Genomic DNA, 22,866 nt, shown 5'->3' with positions numbered 1-22,866 from the left:
GTTTGGATTTTCCGATTTTTATGAACACGCTAACTAAGGTTTCTTCCCAAACGCCGTCCCACCCTTTAACAAATACTTGTTGTTTCTTCTTCAGTTTCTTAAACCCTAAACCCTAGCTGTCAGTCATACCGTCCAAGAAAGACAGCAGGAAGATGGAAGACCAAAACGAAGGAAAGAACAAGGCGATGTCACGGCCGCATTTGTTGCAAGAGAAAGATTACTCAGCACTGAAAGAGCTGTTCAGCCACCATATTGAGTCCTTTGATCATATGGTCGATAATGGTCTTGAAACCATGCTGCTCAGTATCAAGCCCGTTGAAGTCCTTGATTCCTTTTTCAAGCTCAAGCTAAGAAATATCCTTTTTTTCTTTTCAAAATTCCTTTCTTTTGTTGCGAATTCTTCTGATTGGATTTTTAGCTATAATAGAGCTAAAAAGAGACCGAGTCTTACTTATTTAGTCAAACAGGATAGTGAACAGCTTGAAAATATATGCCTTGTGTTAAAGATTGGATTTTTTAACTATCTTATTTTCCTTTTTCTACTGGTTAAATTGAAGACCCAGGGGTTGTGCATTGAATCACGGTGAAGTTAGGATTATAATATTCTGTCCTCAGTTTATTTGAAAAACAAAAGACCTTTTAATTTTAAGATTTATTTCAGAATTGGAGAAGAGGTAAGTGCATTATATAGTACTACTATCAATTTATAGTAGGAAAATAAATTTAGTGCAATTGGTAGTGAATATGAATTTTCACGATAAAATCTGAGGAAAGGTTCACGCTTTGCAGTCATTTACTAGTCAACATGTATTGAAAACAGTTTCACAGTGCTTCCGATATGGGTTAAAGATTCAAATATTTGAGTTTGGCTTAATTGTGTTTTTAATTTGTAAAACAGGGAGGTGAATCTTGTTTTTGCTTCTTTTGTTAGTTTCTTTTTTTCTTATAGTCAATCTTAAGTTCAATCGTTTATTTAATAGTTTTGCTTAACCTAAGACTACTCTGGTTTGGGAAACCTGAAATATTCCCACCTCAAAAGGAGCGAACTTCCAAGACCATGCATGATGCTTTGTATCCTTTTGAGGTAAGATTTTATGTTGATGTGTAGTTTTGTTAGTGGATATCCGTGACCGTGACTGCAGCTAATCTACGGTCTATTGTGTTCGTGAAACAGTGTCGACAAGCTAAACTTTCATATACGGGAAAGTTTTTGGTGGATATTTGCTTCCAGTATGGAGACGGAGCAGTAATCAGAGAGAAATTTAATTTTGGGCAGTTCCCTATCATGTTAAAGGTCGGTTTTTTTAAATCTATAATCCCTAGTTTGATGACTTAAATATTCATTTAATTTCAGCTGAAAATGTTGCAAGTTGAGAAAAAAAAAAAGACATTATGGGATAGTTATAGAAAAGAATCTGGCGGTGGATACCTTAAAAGTGGTTTTGATCATTTGTCCCAGTGTATACATGTGTTTTTACGCCAGCATCTGTCTGTTGCAGAGGTTTAAATTAAGCGCTTAATTGTAGAACCATCAAAAGGAAATGTGTTGCCTCCTTTTTCCTCTTTAATGACATACTATTGTTAACACCTGCATGACCTTTAGTTTGTTCATCTTACCTCTTTTAGTCAAAGCTATGTCATCTGAGAGCTGCTGATGACTCCAAAAAGTTAACTGCTCACAAGGAAGAGCCATCAGAAATGGGCGGGTGAGAGCTCAAATTTTAATTATCAATCACTTTATCCTCAGTCTATCCAGCTCCTTTTCTCCGCAGATTTAGAAGTCCTGCCTTTTCCATTGGGAATTGAAGAATTTTAAATAATCTATCATGTTTTTGTAACATAGACATATAAATTTTTGGGTGTATTCACAGATATTTCATTCTTAAAGGGCTTGAGAGAGTCATTCGCCTTCTAATTTTGCCAAAACGAAACTATGTGAGTCTTCCTATCTAGCTTTTTTGACACTTGCATGACATTTACACAGGTTTCTCTACATTATGCTTTATTCTGCTGGAATTTTCTTTTTCTTTCATGTGATTCATTGGTTTCATTTAACATTTTAACCTCCAGCCAATGAGTATGGTACGGAATTCATTTCGTGATAGGCGTGAAGGGTATTCCGATAAAGCTGTCGTTATAAGGTTCCTTCTCAACACTCTTACTGATGACTTGTTTATGTAGCAATTGTGTTCGGTTATGGCATTGATGCTTGTTTATAAGATGTTATCTTGCTTGTAACAGTTCCTAAAGATCATTGCTTACATGTCTGCAGAAATAAATATGCCTCTGCAAAAAACAAAAAAGATATTCTCTAAAACGTCATGTCTAGAAGTATTTAGTGGAGATTCTTGTGCTCATAAATGGTATAAAAAGAAAGTGACCGTTGTGTTATGCCTAACACCAGTAAGACATCTGAGAACAGATAACCCTTTCTTTTAGTTATTTAAAATCATCAATCAAAATAACCGGGAAGGATGAAGGAAAGGATGCAGGAAGGAAGAGGTTTGTTTGATCCTATTCTTTGATAGGGTTGGTTGTATGGTTAATCTTTGTCCTTCTGATAGAGTTCCAATGATAACTACATTATAAATCCATCTACAGTACTTCTTTTTGGTCTGAGACTGCAGAATTAATACTTGCAAAGGGCAAGTACTAAGCTATTGTTATACATTTATTGTGGAGCCAAGGAAAAGTTCCTCTAGTAGTTGTATAGTTTTGACAAATAACCAATATTTTAAATCAGTGAAAATGACAAAGCTGATTTGAGATGGCCTGATTGACCATATTGGTCTTTTATGGCTCACTGGAGAGAGAGTTTTGTATAACTTTGGTTCTTTCTGCTTTGCAGGAGTTGGACATATTAATAAGCGTCTTTGGCTTATTTACTCAGAGAATAAATTGGGATATAATAATTGTCAAATTTTTTTAGCGTCATTTATATGATACTGTTTTGGTTCTTCTTTATTTGTTGGGCTCACATGTATTTGGCACAATACTGATCCATCTATTTGGATTTCAGATGCGTTAGAGAAGATCAGTCTGCAGTCTCAGTTAAATTGTATTATCTAAATAATGGAAGTGCAAGACTTGGATTCTGGTGAGGAACTAGAGCTTAGTTGATTGGACTGTCGTCATGTATAATTTCAAAAGCATTCTTCTTGCTATCTCCTTGCAGGATACAAGGAAGGGAATACTTGCTTCCTGTTGGTATCATATTAAAGGTAGATTGGTATTCTCTAGTCTTGTTAGATTCCTCTTTGAGACTCTAGAATGTTTTATAATATACCTGGTTAAAATGTAGTATAGATTTAAAATTTCAAAATTAACCAGCTATATCATTCTATCAAAAGCTGTAATGCTGGCAAAGGATACTTACAAAATCAATTACATTATTGTTGGGGTAGCTTTAGGGGGCTCGCTTAAGAACTATTCAAATGTAGAAGTGAATAGTTGATGTTGCTGCATTGATTTGACAAAAGTTTTTCTTTTGAACTCTGGGCCTGGATCACACTTCATAGTAGATTATTGTGTATGTCTGAATAGGTTTGGTCTTGGTTGGATACCATCCTATCGGACTTGTATACCTGTTTTGATGTAAAACACCATTTTGGAGCACCAAGCTAGATGATGATATTAGTAAAAACCTGAAAACTTTGACATCTAGGAAAGTAAATTAAGAAAAAATAGTATTAGCACTTTGAAATAAATCTACCATGGTGTATTTCTTTGTGCTGCTTTAGTTGTGTGAAACAAGAGAGAAAAGAGATCGGGGAAAAAGCGTGTAGCCACTCTACTCATCTGTGTGTGTGTATATATATATATATATATATATATATATATATATATATATATAAGAGTATTTACACAAGGTAACAAAAAAAACATTATGTACATTTAGACCCCAAATATTTTTTTTTTCATATTTACCACTCCCCTTCAAGCTGGAGTATATATATATATATATATATATATTTGTATACCCATCTTGTTACAAATATAACCCATTTGAGGACTTCGAAGAGCCTCGATGAAAATGTCTGCCAGTTGATCGTTTGGGCTAACAATTGCGGTCACAATATCCCGAGTCTGCAACTTCTCTTGAACAAAATGACAGTCTACTTCAATGTGTTTAGTTCTCCCATGAAAAATTAGATTTTATGCAATATGTGGGGCTGCTTGATTATCACAACAAAGCTTCATGGGACGAGACTATGGTACTCCTAACTCCTCAAGTAATTGTTTCGACCTCATTAATCCCCAAGTGGTCAAGGCCATGACTCTGTACTCTGCTTCAACACTTGACCCAGCAACAACATTTTTTTTTGAGAAGGTAAAGTGTCCACTATATTCAAAAAATCTTCAGCACAAACTTTGTGTTGGAAGCCAAAATAGGCAATTATAATATGTAAAAGCAAAAATATAGTCCTTGTTCTTCTTACAAGGAACTCAAAACATCTAGGATTGAATCAGGATCCTCTACATATTCTGATTTACACCAAAAACAAAAAAGAAAAATACACTTCATCTTAATCTTTTGTAGAGAGTTGGTTATATCTTCAAAGCATCTCAGGTTCCTTTCTTTCCAAATTGTCCACCAAATAGTTGTTGGGACAATTTTCCATCTTTTTTTGTCTGTGGTAAAGTCTATCTTTGTGTTCCAGCATAATAAAGGATCAGAGGTTCTCCCTGGCATTACCCATCTAGAACTCGCTGGTCACTCTACAATGAAGAAACAGATGGCTGATTGTCTCAGCATCATTCCCACACAAATAACATCTTGAAACAATTGGTATACCGCTCTTCCTTAGATTATCATTCCCAACAACAACATTTTGTTTCTTACTTTTGCAGGAAATCACATTTCCTCCAAATAACACACAATAACATGTAGTGGATCTTCTATCTGATGTCGATCTAGCCCAATCAACATCAGTATATCCAACTTTTTCTGTATGGACTCTATCTTGATGTAGTAATACCTGCCACGAGCTCCCTTAAGATATTTTACAATCTGAATCATAGCATTTTGATGAGTCTCAGTTGGTAAATCTAGAAATTGATTCACAACACTCACGGGGAAAGATATATCTAGTTTGGTAACTGAAAGATAATTCAGCTTACCAACCAATTGTCGATATCTTCCAACATCTTGGAGGGGTTTCTCGTCTCCTGGTGTCTACTTTATGTTGGGATCCATTGGTGTATCTACTGCCTTAGAGTTGAGCAATTCAGTTTCCTCTAGGATATCTAGTACCTACTTTCTCGGTGATATGTAAATGCCTCATTTAGATTGAGCAACTTCAATTCCAAGAAAGTACTTCAAGGCCCCAAAGTCGTTGGTTTGAAACTGTGAGTGCAAATAGCCCGTTAGTTGATTAATGCCAATCACATCATCTCCGGTAATAACAATATCATCAACATATACACCAGGAGAATCCATTTTCCTTCACAGTGTCAATAAAATACTGAATGATCAAATGACTTCTTACCAGACCAAAATCAAGGACAATCGAGCTAAAGTGACTGAACCATGCTCGAGGGAATTGCTTCAAACCATATAAGAATTTTTGGAGTTTACACACCTTGCCAAAGCACTCCCCGTGAGCAACAAACCCAGTTGCTCCATGTAAACCTCTTCTTCCAAGTCACCAGGGAGAAAAACATTTTTGATATCTAATTGATTAAATGGCCAGTGATGAACAACAACCAAGGGTAACAATAGATGAACAGACGCAATCTAAGCTACATGAGAGAAAGTATCCCCATAGTCCAAACCTAGAACCGGTGTGTAACCCTTAGCGACAATACGAGCCTTCAAACAATCAATTTGACCATCGGGGGACATGTTTACCGTATGCACTACACCCTGCTGTAGTCTTACCTGGTGGTAAGGAAACAAGCTCCCAAGTTTCATTAGCATTCAATGCAGACATCTCATCCTCCATTGTTGCCTGCTAGCCAAGATGTGACAGTGCATCTGTAAGAGATCTAGGAACAAAAACAAAGTCCAAAGAAGAAAGAAATTCAATATATGGTGCAAATAAACGGTTATAATTAAGAAATTTATAGATAGGGCTAGAGGCATGACTATATTGAGGGTTGCCAGTAGAACGAGTACATTTTCTATGTGCAATAGGCAAATCTAGTTCTGTAAAAGACAATGATGGTGGATCCAAAGATGAAGGTGATGTTAGAGCAGCGGAAGAGTCAAGATATTGTTTATTAGAAGGTATCCGTAACGCCTCTGTTGGGCCAACCTCCACCTGAGTTCTTTTGTGCCTGCGCTGATAAGTAATCAATTCCCATGGATTATTTGGTGGAGTGGTAGATGATTCCTTAGAAGAGATAGTCGAAGGAGCACTAATAAACGGGGAAGGGGCTGGAAATGGGTCAGATATCAACTCACAATGGTCTGAAGACTCGGAAAAAAATGGAGTATATTAAAAAAAGGATACATCTGCATGTGTAAAATACTGATGTTGTTTTGGTGAATAACACCGTATCCATTTTATGCTGGAGAGTAACCCAGAAAGACACTTTATCGGGCGAGGAGATAACTTGGACGAACGTGGAAGTAACTGATAAACAAAACAAAGACATCCAAAGGTGTATGGAGGTGGTGAGTAAATTGCAATAGAGGAAAAAGAATTGAAAATTTGACCATGAAGAACACTAGAAGACATTCTATTTACCAGGTAACTTGAAGTGAGAAGTGCATCACCCCAGAAACGAGTTGGCACAATCATATGTATGAGTAAAGTTCGTGCAGTCTCAACAAGGTGCCAGTTCTTCTGTTCCGCAGCCCCATTTTGTTGAGGAGTATATGCACAAGAAGATTGGTGTAACATGCCTTGGGAAGACATAAAAAACTTAAAAGGTGTTGAGAAATATATTCAAGCATTGTCGCTGCAAATAGGGACACCAAATTGTTTTTGAATTCCATTGGCAAATGGGACAAAAGTAAAATATAAAATCAGAACGATTCTTCAATAAATAAACCTATGTCATTCTGGAATAATCCTCAATGAATGTTACAAAGTAAGGATAACCTTGACTAAACAACAGGGCCTGGGTCCCAAATGTCTGAATGAGCTAAAACAAAAGGAGCACTAGCTCGTTTGTTGACTCTACTTGGAAACTGAACCCTAGCGTGTTTACCAAGCTGACAAGACTGACACTCTAGTTGGCTAACATTTGACAAACTCGGAACCATCTGCTTCAAACTAGCCAAGAAAGGATTACCAAAACGACAATGAATTTGTTGCGGGAATGCAATGACGGTGCAGGCAGTAGGTGCTTCAAAAGGTGTTGGAATAGCTAGATGGTAAAGGCCTTGAGACTATGCCCCTTTCCAATCATTCCTCCAGTCTTCAAATCCAAGAAAAACACAGAATCAGAAGTAAAAAGCACAAAACAGTTAAATTCCTTGGTTAGTTTGCTAATGGATATTAAACTATAAGGAAATTTGGGAAGATATAAAGTGTATGTAAGCAGTGGGTTGAGCAGTCCAAAGACCACTCACAGAGGTAGTAGATTAGCTAAAGCAACTGAAGGTAAAGAATAAGGAGTATGAAGATAGATAATAATTTCTAGTTACCCGACATACTGGCAAATGCGCCTGAGTCAAGGACCCAAGGGCCAAGAGAGGAAGATCTAGTAAGACGAGCCACCGGCTTATCCGACTGTGCTAGGTGAGCAATAGGTTGAGATGCCTGCTGTTCTGCCTAGTTTTGTAGCAGATGAGCATATTCCTCAGCTGAAATAACTATAGAAGACTGTCCAGTGGAGGGAACATTGGATAGTTGCATTACCATCTAAATCGGTAGAAAATTGTGTCTGAGCAACATTAACAATTTTAGGAGGAAACCCATGTAAAGAATAACACTTATTTTGGGTGTGACCACGACTTCTGCAATGATTGCAGGTTAAAGGATTCACACGACCTTCTTTGCCTTTACCACTTTTAAATCCTCGACTATCCTTCCAGTCATATGTTGTACCCAATAAATTAGAATCAGTCACAAAGGCAGTTTTCTCCTCCACCATCATCCCTGATAGAACCACCAAATTACTAGTCACTCGAATCAAACGAGCAAATACATCCTTCAATGGAGGTATTGATTCTCCACTAAGGATTTGAGCTCAGACAGATTCATAATCACCCCTAGACTTTGTAAGCATATAACCGTTTTCATTTTGTCACGTTGATCTTGTTGTGCCTTCAAATCAGTGGTATAAGGCGTAATCTCATCAAATTCAGTAAACAACGTCTGCAAGCGCGCCAAGTGTGTTCGCATATCAATTTAAGCTGAAAGAGGTTAGAGAGGACATCATAAACCCTCGTAACATCACGGATATACATCTCATAGACGCGAGACCATACTCCTTTACATGTCTTGTATCGACGGAAAACTTTCATCAGCGAAGGATCAATTGCCTGCCATAGAAGGGAACAAAGATAGGCATCAATTTAGGTCCAGGTTGCCTTCTTAGACTCCTCAATTTCTGACACATCTTTTGGAAGGTGCTGCAAATGCCCTTGACACATAAACCACAATTTAGCGGCGTCCCTCCAGTCAGCAAAATTCTTTCCGTTAAGTTTGACGGTAGAAATCACTGGAGTTCCAAAAATTGGGGAACCACCGTATGCACCAGGAACTAAACTTTGTTTTTCTGACATTTTAGATTGAGATGGTTTCAATGAGGTCTTGAAGATGAATGCAATAACCAACAAAAAATCAGTGAAAGCGGTATGGAAGACTATTCAAAACCCAAGAATTAATCACTGTAGCCAGATTACGGCAATCAAACAATAGCCAACAAAAAATCAATTTTCCAGTGTTACCAGCAGAAAGGAGGCCACTCTGTTGAAGAACCAACTAACGAAGAACAGCGCGAAGAACCAGTCACAAAAGACCAATAGGGAAAAACGATCCAGTTAGAACGAGTGAAAGGGAATCAACGAACCAAACGGGTGACAGAAATACAACGGAAAAAATCAGCCCACCCGTAGCGAGAAAACAAAAATCTGTTAACCGTCCGGATGGAGACAAAGAGGACAGATTCTGTCACAAGCAATAGAGAGGGAAGTGGCATGACTTGGTTTCCCCAACCCTATCTCTGGTACCATGTGAAATAAGAGAGAAAAGAGATAGGTGAAAAAGCGTACAGCCACTCTAAACATCTCTGTGTATATATATAAGAGAGTATTTACACAAGGTTACAAAAAGAAAAACATTATGTACAGTTAGACCCCTAATATATTTCTTTTTCATATTTAACAAGTTACATTCAGGCTTTACCGAAGTTCTCTTTGTCTCATTTGTATATTTGTTGGACCTTCGTTCTGTAAATATTATACAAATTGGTGCATAATTGGGGTACCATAACTTATTGATTACTGGGAAGATAAAAGGATTCTTTTTGTTTTTTTTTGGGTTTTGGGGGGGGGGGTTGCTAGAAACCACTAGGCTTTATCCCGCTTACCTTGTCTACTCTGCTAGACTTCTTACCGTATTTATGTGTCCCCAGGCCCTTGTTGACACTACTGATCACGAAATATACGTCAATTTAACATGTTGCTACAATGAGGAATATGACCGAGTAAAGGGATCTGTTGGCACCCAGCTTGTCGGTGAAAGAGCAAAAATTATTCTGGATGAAGTTCAAGCTTTATCTCTTTTCACCCGAGCACAGTGCCTCCAACATATTGGTACTTGTTCTGTTTCCTATCAAGGTTAACTGCACCTTATCACGACTGTTGACTGCATATGATCAATCTTCTACTTTTCAGGGGAGCATTTCCAACCCGTTATGACAGGAATGCAAAATTGTAGTTACAATACTGTAAGTATTATCTTGGTTGTTTGTACGTGACATGATTTATTTCTAATAGTCAGAACAAACATTTTTTGTCTAGATTTGATACCCGTACGTCACATACTCCTCTCTGTTTCTCTTGGCAGGTTGCTGATGCTGTGCTAAGAGACTACATATTTGTCCATCTGGATAACAATCATGATAAATTCAATCTACTTATGTTAGTATTTTTCTTCTTTGGAAGTTGTCTTGTGATTTTATGGTTACTCTTCCACCTACAGTTGTATGTTTTGGCTATTGATATACTGATACTCCTGCTTTATTTAGCTTTATGTTGCAGAAGCTTTTTTCTCTTATAGACCAGACTTCTGTCCTGGACAATCCAGACTCTCTGCAAAATCAAGAAGTTTTGCTGCCGGGTCACTTAATTACTATTTATCTCAAGGTCCAAACTTTGAAATTATTTCTTTTAAGGAATAATTGTCTTGTGATATTGAATGTAATGCTTAAATAGTGAGTGCCGCGCAGCAATATGTCTTTTCATTCTCCCTTTGTGCTAAAAAATCTTATATCCAGGATGAATTAAGTAGCAATCAACTATACCTCAAACCCATACTAGTTGATGTTTGCTGGAGTGAATCATCTCCATCAATTGTGTTATGTTCATGCCCATTTAAGTCCAATACTAAGTAGGTCTTTTAAGTTGAGAGTTAATCATACTACAAGTGCTAAAGTTATCTGCGACAGCTTGTGGTTGCAGTATTTTATGGATATATATTTTCTTTTGTTTGCACAAGGCACTTAATAGAAATGTGTGATGTTTTGAAGGACAAGTGGCTGCTCTTGTGACTGTATTACGTTTTGTTTAGCTCTATAACATTGTGTGCAGTTACACATCACTTCCTTAGTTCTCTTTAACGATTAAAAGAACACTTTAAGGGAATGTAGATATCTTCTATTACATTGTGAACTAGCAGGAGAGCTCTAGCAAATGTTCTATTCCCATTTGGCACATAATGAGTCAATGCCTCTGTTTACGGGATAGCGTTACATCATGGGCTGGTTTGAAGATCAAAAAGATAGATACAGAATTCTGAATATATATTTCCACACTGCCTCATGTGCTGATGTTGTCGAAGTAGAGGGATAGCATGCAATATGGGTGCTCCATGCTTCCTGTTCATAGGTCTAAATTTTAGTGTTTAGACTTCTCGTATCTTAGGTATGAAGGGGATAAAAGAATTAGCGCGGTTCATGGATTCCTTCAGTTTCCACTTGAAAGTTTCTATCCTTTCACACTCTAGTACTTTGATTTTTTACTTTTCTTTCTTCTATCCTTCCACCTTCTTGGTGCTTCTATTCCATTATTAATTTCTCTTTTACTCATTACAAAACATGAGGATGTGGCAAATATTACATCTTGGGAGCTGTGTGGTAAAACTAAATTTTTTAGATAAAAGTCAACTTTAATTTACTGCATAATTGAAGTCACTAACCTTTAAGCAATTAACCAGTTTATGTTCTTTTAACTTCCATATGCACTAAAAATAATGTTATTTAATCATAAATATGTTAATCTGACAATATATGTTGAAATATATTCGTTTTGGTACCGACATGTAATGGTTGACAAGTTTGAGATGAAGTCTAATTGATTTTGTGTTATGATTCGTGAAGCATTTAAAAAGTGGCACTTAATATATTAAGTGATCTTCTAATTATATTATCAAACTTGTTTAATGTCTTCCTCACATGAGATATTCAATTTTATGTGTTGACTTGTGTTAAGCTTTTACAGATCCACACCATTTCTGAATCAGAATGTTCTTTTGTTTTCCCTGACATGACTGTTATCTACTTGGATTTTGCAGTTTTGCATTGGTTGTATTAGTTGATGGTAAATTCTTTTTGCTGTATTTGCAATCTTAACTTTGTCTTGACATTCTCTAGCACATTTACAGGAAAAGCTACAAGACTGGCTGCTTAGATTACAAAGGTTACTTCAAGAAGAAACTGATGGTGAAAAAAAGAAGTTTGAGCTAAGTAGCTGTATGTTCCATCTACCTATTTTATCCATCTTAGTTTATATCACTTTGTAGATATATTTGCATGGCTATGATGAGTGATTTCACAAAAATGTTGCAGAAATTTGTAAGTTATGTACAAAGTTTATTTTTTTAAAAAGCTTCACATCTTCTCTTCTTTTCTGTATACTACTTGTATACAGGTGCTTTTGTGGCCGAAATATTAATGAAATTTATTTATCTTATAAAAAAAAATGTCAAAGTTTCACATCAGTTTTCACCCGTGAATCTGTTCCTGATCTTAGCATGCAACTTGCATGGACCGATGAATAATTTGGGACATCCCTGTAAACGTTCTGGAATTGGTCCGGTCCAGACTTCGTCTGAATATTTATGCCTTTTTTGCCCGTCCTACATTGGTCATTATCATGGTTATTTTAATGTTGCAACACAGGTACTAATGTCCAGAAAGTCCAAACTTCCCTCTTTTTTTCCCATTCAGTTATATCAATTTCAATAAATTAAATCCGGGCCAAAGTTATATTTCTTCTCTCCATTTTTCAGTCTCTTTTCCGTTTTTTTCATCATTAAGTGATCACCAATATATGCAGGCCTATGATTCACCTACAAATAAGATAACCTTAAACATCCATGTCAGAGAATGCTCATGTACCTTGCATAAGATAATTAAATCAGCTTCCTCCTAGAACTCAGGTAGAATATTGGATTGACTTCATCTGCTTTTATGTATATTGCAGTGGCAGATGTCAAGAAGACTATTGAAAAAAATGCTCCCAAACAGATGAGCTTGGCTATTGAGAACATGTTAAAGACTGGGAGATTGGTTACACAATCAGGTCTTGACTTGCAGCAGGTATTTATTTATGCTGCTTTTATACGAAGCACCAACAACTAAGAAATTTGCATTTGCAACTGATGGTCTTCCTAACTGTCTTTCTTATTCTTCATATGGCAGAACTCAAAATTTTTGTCTTCTGAAAGGAAAACGAGTTTAAGCTTTCTTTTCTCTGTTTTATCTGATAACTACCATAAGATTCATATAGGAAGGCAGACCAATCAAAAAAGAAAAAAGAGAACACATGGGGATACTAAAAGAAATTGAACAGTTAATAATCGGTAAAAAGTTCTCACAGGAAGGAAAACCTAACAAAACTAACAGAAAATGGAGAAAGAATTCAATTGAATTACATCTGAAGATTCTGTTCTGTTATGCCACAAAGCTAACATACATGCAGTGTTGGATTGAAATACTTGACAAAAGGAATACACAGAGTGCCTTGTTGGAGAAACTACACCAAGTAGATTGGGTACCATAGTGAGCAAAAAGAACATGGGCTTTAAAGATAGTCTATTTTTAGTGGTTTTCGTTGGGGATCTTTACAATTAGTCGGTCGAATTCATTGTTTACTTTTTCTAGCCAGTATACATAGATTATATAATGATTATACACGGTTCTACACACATTATATATGAATTATTAAACAAAGGGCAGTGCGGTGCACTAAGCTCCCGCTATGCGGTCCGGGGAAGGGTTGGACCCCAAGAGTCAATTGTACCCAACCTTACTCTGCATTTCTGCAAGAGGCTATTTCCACGGCTCGAACCGTGACCTCCTAGTCACATGGCAACAACTTTACCGGTTACGCCAATGCTCCCCTTCTGTATATGGATTATACATATATTATCTGCTGGCTATTTTAAGTTTAAGCGCTTGGATAGGCCGCTATTTAAGTTTCTTTGACAGCGGAGTCTCAGATAGAATTCTCTTCTTCCCCGAGGGTTGGTGGATAGAATAGAAAGGGATAACTTGCAAGTTACGGGTGCTTGTGAAACATCAAGTAGGTTTCTCTTTGTTCAATTTTTTTTTTTGGGGGGGGGGGGGTGGTGGTGGTTAAAAGTGGGTGATTGCATTAAATAAGTAGATTCTACAGCAGCTTTGTGTGGGGTAATCTGATTAACTATACCTATCCAAAAAAAAAAGAACGTATAAGAGAAATTTAAACTCCTTTTCATTCGCTTCTACTAGTCCTCCTAGTTAAGCAAGTTCTTCCCATTTATCAAAAAAGCAAGTTCTTCCCATTTAGAGTTAAGTGTATTTTGTGACAAACAATAGTGGTGCTTTTCATGCTTTTTCATGTTATTAAAAAAAATTGTATGAATGGGATAATTCTTGTTGAAGGTGATGGCACAGTTAGGCAATGGAAGCCAATTTTGGCTTCTCAAATATTAAACTTTGGTTAGATCATTTTATAGAAAGTGCACCTTTGGCATCATGTTCTCATGAGCATCTTCACTTGGCTGTTCTTTTTTTGGTTAGAGAGCTGGTATGACAGTTCAGGCAGAGAGGTTAAATTTCCTCCGTTTCCTTTCACATTTCCGAGCAGTTCATCGAGGTGCCTCATTTGCTGGCCTTCGTACGACAAGTGTGCGGAAGTTGTTACCTGAGTATGTTGTTTTTTTGTCTGCGGCCCAATTGCTTTATTTTCATGGGAAATCACTATTAAGTTTTCATTCATACTTTTGTGGCACTTCCCACCATTTTTCAGATCTTGGGGTTTCCTTTGTCCTGTTCACACACCTGATGGGGAGCCATGTGGGTTGCTTAATCATATGACTGCATCTTGCCGTAAGTTCCCTTTCCTTGTGCTGTCGATTGTGTTCACCAACCTAACTTTGGGATATAGTCTTGTTTTTGCTCTTTTTTTTTACTTAACCTTTTTCTTTTATGAAATCTTGCTCCTGCTCCCATTGTTTCACCACTTGCTGAATCAATATGGCAAGGAGAAAACTAATTGTTAACCCAGAATAGGAGGGGCATTGCCACTTCCCAATCACCACTGGTGCTTTCAGGGGTGAAGTTAACCTGTATATCACTAACCTTATTTGGAATTTTGCGTCCCCTAGTGTTACTCTGTTACTGTAACTTCCTCTTCTATGCTACTACATGCATTGCTCCAATTGCCCATCATTTGCTGCACGTACCACGAACTCCTTGCGTCATATTCACATCAGTAATTAAACAGGGAATGTGAAGTCCTGATAGTGTATGACATAACATTGTTTCTTTGCTCTTTTTCAGTCAAATATTCAATTTTAGCACTAAATGCTTACACTTCAAACCAAGTATGATTGTGAGGTCCAATGTCCTTTGATTAATATCTCCATTTTATTTGGAAAACACAATGCAAAATTGCTATCCACTTAATACAATCATTCTGTTACTAGGCATCACGTCATACTATGATTCGAAGGGAAATATTAAAGACTTCTTCAAAATCCGGGAGTCCATATTGCGCGTGTTGACCACAATTGGAATGATACCATCAGCGCCAAAGCTTGTGAAAGGTGGCCCCCCTGAAGAGCTGTCTGTCCTACTGGATGGTCGTATTGTGGGCAGTATGCGATCTGATAAAATTGAAGAAGCTGTTACATACTTGCGAAGATTGAAAGTGTCAGCGATATCGGTTTGTTTCTGATCGACTTCTTTTTGCAAAAGATCTTTTGCTTAGTGACTTATTATGCACCTAATGGACAGTAGATCCCAGTTGATTTGGAGGTTGGATACATCCCGTTGAGCATGAGTGGAGCATATCCTGGTCTATATCTTTTCACATCTCCTTCTAGGTTTGTTCGTCCTGTAAGAAATATCTCTGCGCCTGCTGAAGAGGGCAATGATCTTGAACTCATTGGACCCTTTGAACAGGTGGGTACTATATTTCTGGCTTTTCCTCTCCCAAGTTCTACACTTTTGCTGGAACAGACATGAATGTAATGAACTTTACTGTTAATGAGAACCTCCAATATATCATTGCAAGGTCATGTACTTGTTATGTGCAGGTGTATATGGAGATAAGCTGCCCGGATGGTGGAGATGGAGGAAGGAAAAATGTATTCCCTGCCACACATCGAGAAATTCATCCAACTAATATTTTGAGTGTTGTTGGCAATCTTACACCTTGGTCTGATCATAATCAAAGTCCACGTAATATGTATCAGTGTCAGGTATTGAGTTAATTTTAAAGGATTTCTGGATGTGTTATGTAGACTGCTGAGGCTCAATACATCAGTATATCTCATGCTTCATTTATTTTTGTTTTGATTGTTAAAGGATCTCATGCTTCATCTACTGTACAGATGGGTAAACAAACAATGGGTTTCTCCTCACAAGCATTAAACTGTCGTGCTGATCAAAAGCTATATCACCTTCAGGTTTGTCCTGGTTATTATTTGCAATTCGATATTTTTTTTGGGAGGGTGACTTCTTTGTAGTAGTATCTAAGTAATTATGTGCCTTGAACTGGATGTCATTTCCTTGAAACAGCTGTAACTCTTAAGAACTTATGTTGATAATGTTCTAGCCTCTGAGATATTATCTTTTCCCTTTCCTCTGATTTTCTTTTGGGGAAAAATGGATCTTTTCAGACTCCTCAAACTCCAATTGTACGCACAAAAGCTTATGAGAAGTACTGTGTTGATGACTATCCATTGGGAACAAATGCAATTGTGGCCGTTTTGGCTTATTCAGGGTAAGAGTTCTGTACTGGGCCTTGTCTTTTCTATCAGTGGAAACATAAAATGCATATATTCATGTTATGCAGATATGACATGGAGGATGCCATGGTCTTAAATAAATCATCTGTAGATCGTGGTTTGTGTCATGGGCATATATACCAGGTATCATCTGCCACTAAGGGGGTTCCCCATACAAATTCATCTACTGAACTATGACTTTCCTTTCGGCACTGCATTGATGGAGTGGCAAGTTTTCTGATCTTTTATGTGGACGTCTTTTATTGACCAATGTGTGATCTGCTGATTTGCAGACAGAAACAATTGACTTGACTGAGCAAAGCGCCAAATCTGATCGTGCTCAGAGGGTGTTTAGAAGAAGCTATTTGGATAAGTCATCTCATCAGCTGATTGATTCTGATGGTCTTCCATATGTGGGGCAGGTAAGAGGATGTCTGTTCTTTTTTATTTTTTATTTTCTTTTTGTGGGTCAAGTTGCGTCTGAACCAACATACTAATTTGATTACAGAGGATTAATCCACATGAGCCATATTGTACCATTTACAACGAAATAACCAGTCAGACAACTAACATGAAGTTGAAGGGTTCAGAGCCTGTTGTTGTTGATTATGTTGCTGTCGATGTGAAAAATAAAACGCATCTGCAGAAGGTGAGTAGTTCCAGGATATGTTCGACTTTGAGAAGATATATGTGTGCTGTTACTTTTCCGGGTTTCTGATCCGCTCTGCTATTGTTTCTGTGCTCTTAATTTTCTACTTTTTCCATCTTCATAAAATGAAAGGTTTGTTAGAATATATTAGCTGGTATAATTCTTTTATCTTTTGCTTTCTAGTTCCGATATATACATCGGCCACTGAACGTTTTCTATCTGATGCTTTATTATCATAGTCGTGTGATTGCAGCTTTAAGCTATCCATTTTGGTAAGGCTATTTTATTGCTAGAAGCCCCTATTACACTAGAGGTATACTCAAACTGAAAGGTGCCCCTGTTACACTAGAGGTATACTCAAACTGAAAGGTGCCCCTATTAAAAGGTATACTCAAACTGTAAAGGGAAGAGCTTCCTTTTGCAGAACTCCATTCCATCATCTATACAAGCAGCAAAACATGTGTGCTAGACAAAGTCCTTTAGATTATACTTTATTGCAAAAAAAAAAATCCTTTAGAACTTTCTGATGGACTTTTCTTTACCTTCAAAAGCTTTCGAGTTCCTTTCTCTCCTTGTAGTTCACCTAATAGCTTGTGGAGTAATATCCCAGAGTTCTAGGCACGGCCGGGCTTAAACCAAAGAGATTCAGCATCAACTGTCATAGTTTATAGGTTACTTTAGTGGTTGAAGTGTTGAATTACATCCTTTCAGTCTCTTTATGGAAGAAACTAATATGTATCCATTTCCCTAGTATTAAATTTTCAGCAATCAAAATATCTCCCCAAGCTGCTTTTCAGACAAGAAAAGTTCTGTTTCTTGGGTGCTTTGTTGGCCGTACAGTTCTAGGAAAGTTGTGCTTGTCATTTATATGTTTCTCTAAGCCCAGTGTTTCTACGGATATGTCCCTCTCTTCCGGAATCCTGTTTAGTGGGAGCAAGTTTGATTCGAAGGAGCTTTAAACTAGAGATGGAGTAAAATGCACTCCAAATTTAGTTTGCTCCTAATGGATGTACTCCATCATATTCATACATACACGATATTTTATTACTTAATGTGCATATAACCATATGTTACATTACTTTAGCACCTTTGATGTTTATGAAATATTTGGCATGCAAATTAATTTAAAGATATGATCAGATCCATAAGTTTGGCAATGAAAGAAATCCTGAATAATAGCCACTTTTACCAATCAGGGAACGAAGATGAACTGGATTCAACTAGGTCAATTTAAACTTCAAACTAGGTTGCAAAGTAAGATCTGCTTAGATCTCGTAATTATCTTAGAGTTACGAAGCAAACCCTTATGCTGTTGGCTTAAATACATCTTTCGTTCACAGTGGAGTTTCTTAAAACATGCGTTTCTGCCTGGGATTCAGTCAACGTTCCCTGGTCCCATCAAATGGAATATCATAAAGCTTGCGTTTATGAGTAATCCCCTTATTGTTTTAAAGTTCTTTAAATTGCTGTGTTTCCTGTAATCCAGTGTCTAATGGTTGATCTAATAAACTTTGAAGAGGCAAAACAAGGATTTTTTGATATTGGGTAAAGATTTTGGCAGGTAGAACAACTATGCCTTAGCCCCATATATTTGGGTTTGGCAGGTAGAACATTTACCTAAAATCTTTTGAAAAAAGGAGTGGAGAGATGAAATCTGTAAGTGAATAATTTAGTTGATGGAGCCTCCAAGGTGGATGCTACCCAAATTTAGTGAAGTATACTGAGAACCTGATCCTGAAGTAGTCCTATCATAGTCTTATAATGCTTCTGATATGCTTAAAAAGTGAAGAACGTTTGTATTTCTTTTTTTGATGGGTAAGTGAAGAACTTTTGTATGTTTTCCTTATGTTTTTGTTCGCTATCATAGCTTACCTGGCCTGGGACCTCTTTAGATCCTATGTTGATCTGAATTGCTTCTTCCGGTCCATATGATTTTCTCCTTCAACTATTTGGTTAGGCAAACATCACAAGTTCGAACCCTGCCACAGAAAAAAGCCTGGTGTTTAAATGGAGAAGGGCAAAGGGAAGGGCCCGTTATCAACTGAGTTTCAAGTCGTGCCTTACTGGCCCTCAGAGATTTCTTGGTTATCAAAAAAGAATCTCCAACGATTTAAATTGCTGTCTTATCTTTGTTCCAAGAGTTATTCTGGAACCCAAGAGGTATATATAGCATCCTCTGCCACCTCTGCAACATATCATCAGCAGCCAGCAAGTGCTATAGTCCCATAATGTTAGCATTTATAGGGCACTCAGATTCTGAATCAAATTGCTTCCTCTTGTCTGATTCAGACTCTTCCTCAGATGGTTAGTTATCCATCTTCTCAAGACCCTTCCCTGCATCCTATTGGGTTCTGCTCTTCTAGTTTATCAACACCTCTTTCCCTCACGCCCCTTGCTTTCCTTAGGTGGAAATGATGAAATTATGGTTTTCATTAACTTAATGGGTTTAATCTTTGGGGTTAAATTCCGTATCTTCAAATTATGTATTATATAGACTTGTATCTGGTTAGGGGAGGGGAAGAAGAAAAGTTAGGGGGATCATGGGAACGGTACTTAAATTATTTTTCATAGTCCCTTTGCTGTAAGGTGGTGGTGTTGATTCAACATGCAAGTTGTTACTCCCTATGCTTGAGAATTGATTTGGTAGTTGTTAACCGGGAACAAATGGATGGCCGAACAACATCCTGTTGGTTGTTGGCAAACAACTTAGCTGAGGAGAATGACCTCAGGGTTTAAGCTGTTCTCCCAACTACTATCTGTGATAACCTCAGGGTTTAAATTCCCCCAGATTAATTGCGAACCTAACTTTTGACTTTGAGGTGTCCCATTGGCTTCAAGCTTTTCCCTGCTTCTGAGATTATTGAACTAACAATGGTTCATAACTTAATATTGTTCCCCCACCCCTCAAATTTATGCTTTTTCAATCTGTTTATGCAATATTTTACTGGAGATGTCAGCAGCATATCAATTACGAGAACTAGGCGAATCACCTAATCTTGACTAGATTTGCATTTTATGCCAAGTTCTACTGAAGGCAAACGGGAACCTACAGGGAAAACCTGAGTCAATGACACTGTCTCTGTGATTGAACTTGTTGAGCAATGGATAACTTCAAATGTTTCTTGGTTTCTGATGTAACTATGCTGGTCGTAGTGGTCCACCCTCCCTTGACAAGGGAAAAGAAGAAAACCATAATCTCTAGCCACCAACTGTCCATACTCATGAACTCACTACTTTTCCTTAATTTGTATTTAGCATAGATCTAACATAGATAACAAGTTTATGAAGTCCCTGTTGTTTGCTATAACTTCTTCATCTTATTGCCTTGTCAATATCTCTTTTTATTTCATTGTATCAAGGTAAGTTGATATTCTCTTGGTGATTCATGTCTGTCTTGGAAGTTCAAAATTTCATGTTCTTCAGGGGGTTTGTGGTACTATTTACTTTTTGTTGTCTAAAGTGTGGGATGTTCCCTTTGATGCTGTGGTTGAAGGTTTTATTGCGCTTATCAAATTTTGCAACTGTTGTTACTTGGCAGCTTTTTTCTTTTTTCTTTTTATTTATTTATTTGTTATAATAAAAACCTTGTTAGTTCATGATGTACACATTTCTCTCTGTTAGCTAAAATTTTTACTCTGGTGTCATGACTTTAAAAAGCTTCAAATTGATCAACTTACGACAATCGTTTCTTTCTGGGCAGGCAAACATACGTTTTAGGCGCTCCAGGAATCCTGTAATTGGTGATAAATTTAGCAGCCGACATGGGCAAAAGGGTGTTTGCTCTCAATTATGGCCTGATATTGATATGCCATTCTCAGGAGTTACAGGAATGAGGCCAGATCTTATTATTAATCCTCATGCATTCCCTTCAAGGATGACGATTGCTATGCTATTGGAGTCAATTGCTGCTAAGGTACGTCTGTTTTCTCTTCTGTCAGTCTTCAGAGTGAAGTAGCTGGCTACATGATTGCATGTGCTGAAGACATCTCTTGTTTATGGAATAAAATTGTTCCTTTAGCTTGACATGGATGATCGTACATGCTGAAGACTCTATTTTCTATGCTATCTCCAAACAGGGAGGTGCTTTACATGGAAAGTTTGTCGATGCAACGCCATTTTCTAACACGATGAAGGATGCAGAATCAGAATCCAGTTCACTGGTGGATGAACTTGGTTCCATGTTAACAGCTTCTGGCTTCAATTACCATGGTGTAGAGGTACTATATAGTGGAGTATATGGGACAGAGCTGACTTGTGAAATATTTATTGGGCCTGTTTATTATCAGCGGCTACGGCACATGGTTTCTGATAAATTTCAGGTTCGTATCATGCTGATATTAGAATAAAATCCTGATTATTCATCCTGCCCTTGTTGACTCTTTACGTTGATTCATGTTTTCATCAAGGGGAGAATAACTGCTTACATAACCACCTCTTGTGCTCAAGTCTGATGTGAACTGTAAGTTTGGAAGTTGGAAACTGAAAACCAGAAAAGAACCCCTTGTTTTCTGCTCAATATTGACTTACAAATGATACCAAGATCCCCAAATGCTTCCTCTACATGGTTTTCCTTTTCCTGTTTGAGTCTTTCATTACTATATTATTAAATGTATCTTATGCACTGCGGGGTTGACAGATTTGATGCTATATTGGGTCTCTTTTACTGCTGTTCTTTTTTCTTCGACTTAAAGTGGGATATAACTTTGACTAGGTGTAAAATAAAAGTTTAGCCAGCGGAAGGCTTCTCTTTTTTAAACCATTTAACCTCCCCCCCACCCCACCCCACCCCGCTCACACAAAAAAGCACAGGTGCAGTTGAATAAATTAAGACTTTCAAGTATTCTTACTTTATATATCCTTATTCTGAGGTGATCTGTTCAGGTTATAGTTGGATACTGAAATTGGGTCATTCTTTTTACAGGTCCGTTCTACTGGAACAGTAGACCAGGTCACTCGGCAGCCCATCAAGGGGAGAAAGCGTGGTGGAGGTATCCGCTTTGGAGAAATGGAACGAGACTCACTCCTTGCTCATGGAGCAGCATATTTGCTGCATGATAGACTCCATACCAGCTCAGACCATCACATTGCAGACGTGTGTTCTGAATGTGGAAGTATCCTAACAGCGTCACTAATCCAGCCGCCAAAACAAAAAATGCAAGAAGAAGTGCGGAAAATTAGTGGTCTGCCACCTGCTAGAGAGCCCAAAAAGGTAACTTGTCTTGCTTGCCGGACAAGTAAAGGAATGGAGACTGTTGCAATGCCTTATGTGTTCAAATATCTAGCGGCTGAACTGGCAGCCATGAACATCAAGATGACCCTCAAACTAAGCAATGGGGCTGGAGCTTGATACGCGTTTCAGGCTGCTGATAGAAGGAAGCAGGAGCTTGATGCTCATTTTACCTGTAATTGTACTCTCAATGCGCAAATGTCCGAAAGAGGGTTGCAGCATCAGATGACTTGATTGTGGCAATGGTGATATAGTTTAGACATAGAAAGGCCAGCTTCCTAGTAGGCCACCGAGAAAGAAAGAGTGCTGCAAATAACACATGCTTCTTGTCATCTCTATAGTGCTGGAGGGAGCAAAATATGGAGAATCTCATTAGTAAGAATCCCGAGTTGTACAAGTTTTCGGTCTGGCTCAAGAGGTGCAATGACCTTCCTGGCATCATGAAGATGCCCTTGTGAAGTGTAGAGCAAAATATAGAGTTATGTGCTTTATACTTTGTTAGATATAGCTTTTTGTACATTGTAGTGACTCTTATGTATAAGAAGATACCATTATTTAGGCTCTGTTGGAGCCAATAGTTTTTTATATGTTTTTAA

The 22,866-nt window shown here is 37.6% G+C and overlaps 1 protein-coding gene across 1 annotated transcript; it reads left to right on the top strand.

Moving 5' to 3' along the window:
* The first annotated feature begins 37 nt into the window (after positions 1 to 37).
* On the top strand, positions 38 to 22,866 carry LOC104242124 (DNA-directed RNA polymerase I subunit 2). Its single transcript, XM_009797127.2, has 27 exons — positions 38 to 354; positions 1,002 to 1,084; positions 1,175 to 1,294; positions 1,627 to 1,706; positions 1,872 to 1,935; positions 2,071 to 2,141; positions 3,020 to 3,097; positions 3,176 to 3,221; positions 9,532 to 9,712; positions 9,794 to 9,846; positions 9,966 to 10,039; positions 10,147 to 10,264; positions 11,781 to 11,868; positions 12,602 to 12,717; positions 14,182 to 14,309; positions 14,411 to 14,490; positions 15,090 to 15,328; positions 15,403 to 15,567; positions 15,702 to 15,866; positions 15,999 to 16,073; positions 16,287 to 16,390; positions 16,463 to 16,538; positions 16,688 to 16,816; positions 16,903 to 17,043; positions 20,744 to 20,956; positions 21,120 to 21,362; positions 21,965 to 22,866. Exons 1-27 carry the CDS (start codon positions 153 to 155, stop codon positions 22,388 to 22,390), a joined length of 3,558 nt encoding a protein of 1,185 aa, XP_009795429.1. The 5' UTR covers positions 38 to 152; the 3' UTR covers positions 22,391 to 22,866.

This window comes from Nicotiana sylvestris, chromosome 9 (genome assembly GCF_000393655.2).
Source record: "Nicotiana sylvestris chromosome 9, ASM39365v2, whole genome shotgun sequence".
In the NCBI taxonomy this organism is placed as follows: Eukaryota; Viridiplantae; Streptophyta; class Magnoliopsida; order Solanales; family Solanaceae; genus Nicotiana; species Nicotiana sylvestris.
The sequence above is the reverse complement of the archived record's forward strand: the minus strand, read 5'-3'. Positions and strand labels throughout refer to the sequence as shown.

Excerpts from the sequence above, each read along its gene's own strand:
- LOC104242124 (XM_009797127.2), top strand. The coding sequence starts at position 153 with ATGGAAGACCAAAACGAAGGAAAGAACAAGGCGATGTCACGGCCGCAT. Across the intron at positions 1,085-1,174 it reads ATGCTTTGTATCCTTTTGAG|TGTCGACAAGCTAAACTTTC; the intron begins GTAAGATTTTAT and ends TTCGTGAAACAG. Across the intron at positions 3,222-9,531 it reads CTGTTGGTATCATATTAAAG|GCCCTTGTTGACACTACTGA; the intron begins GTAGATTGGTAT and ends ATGTGTCCCCAG.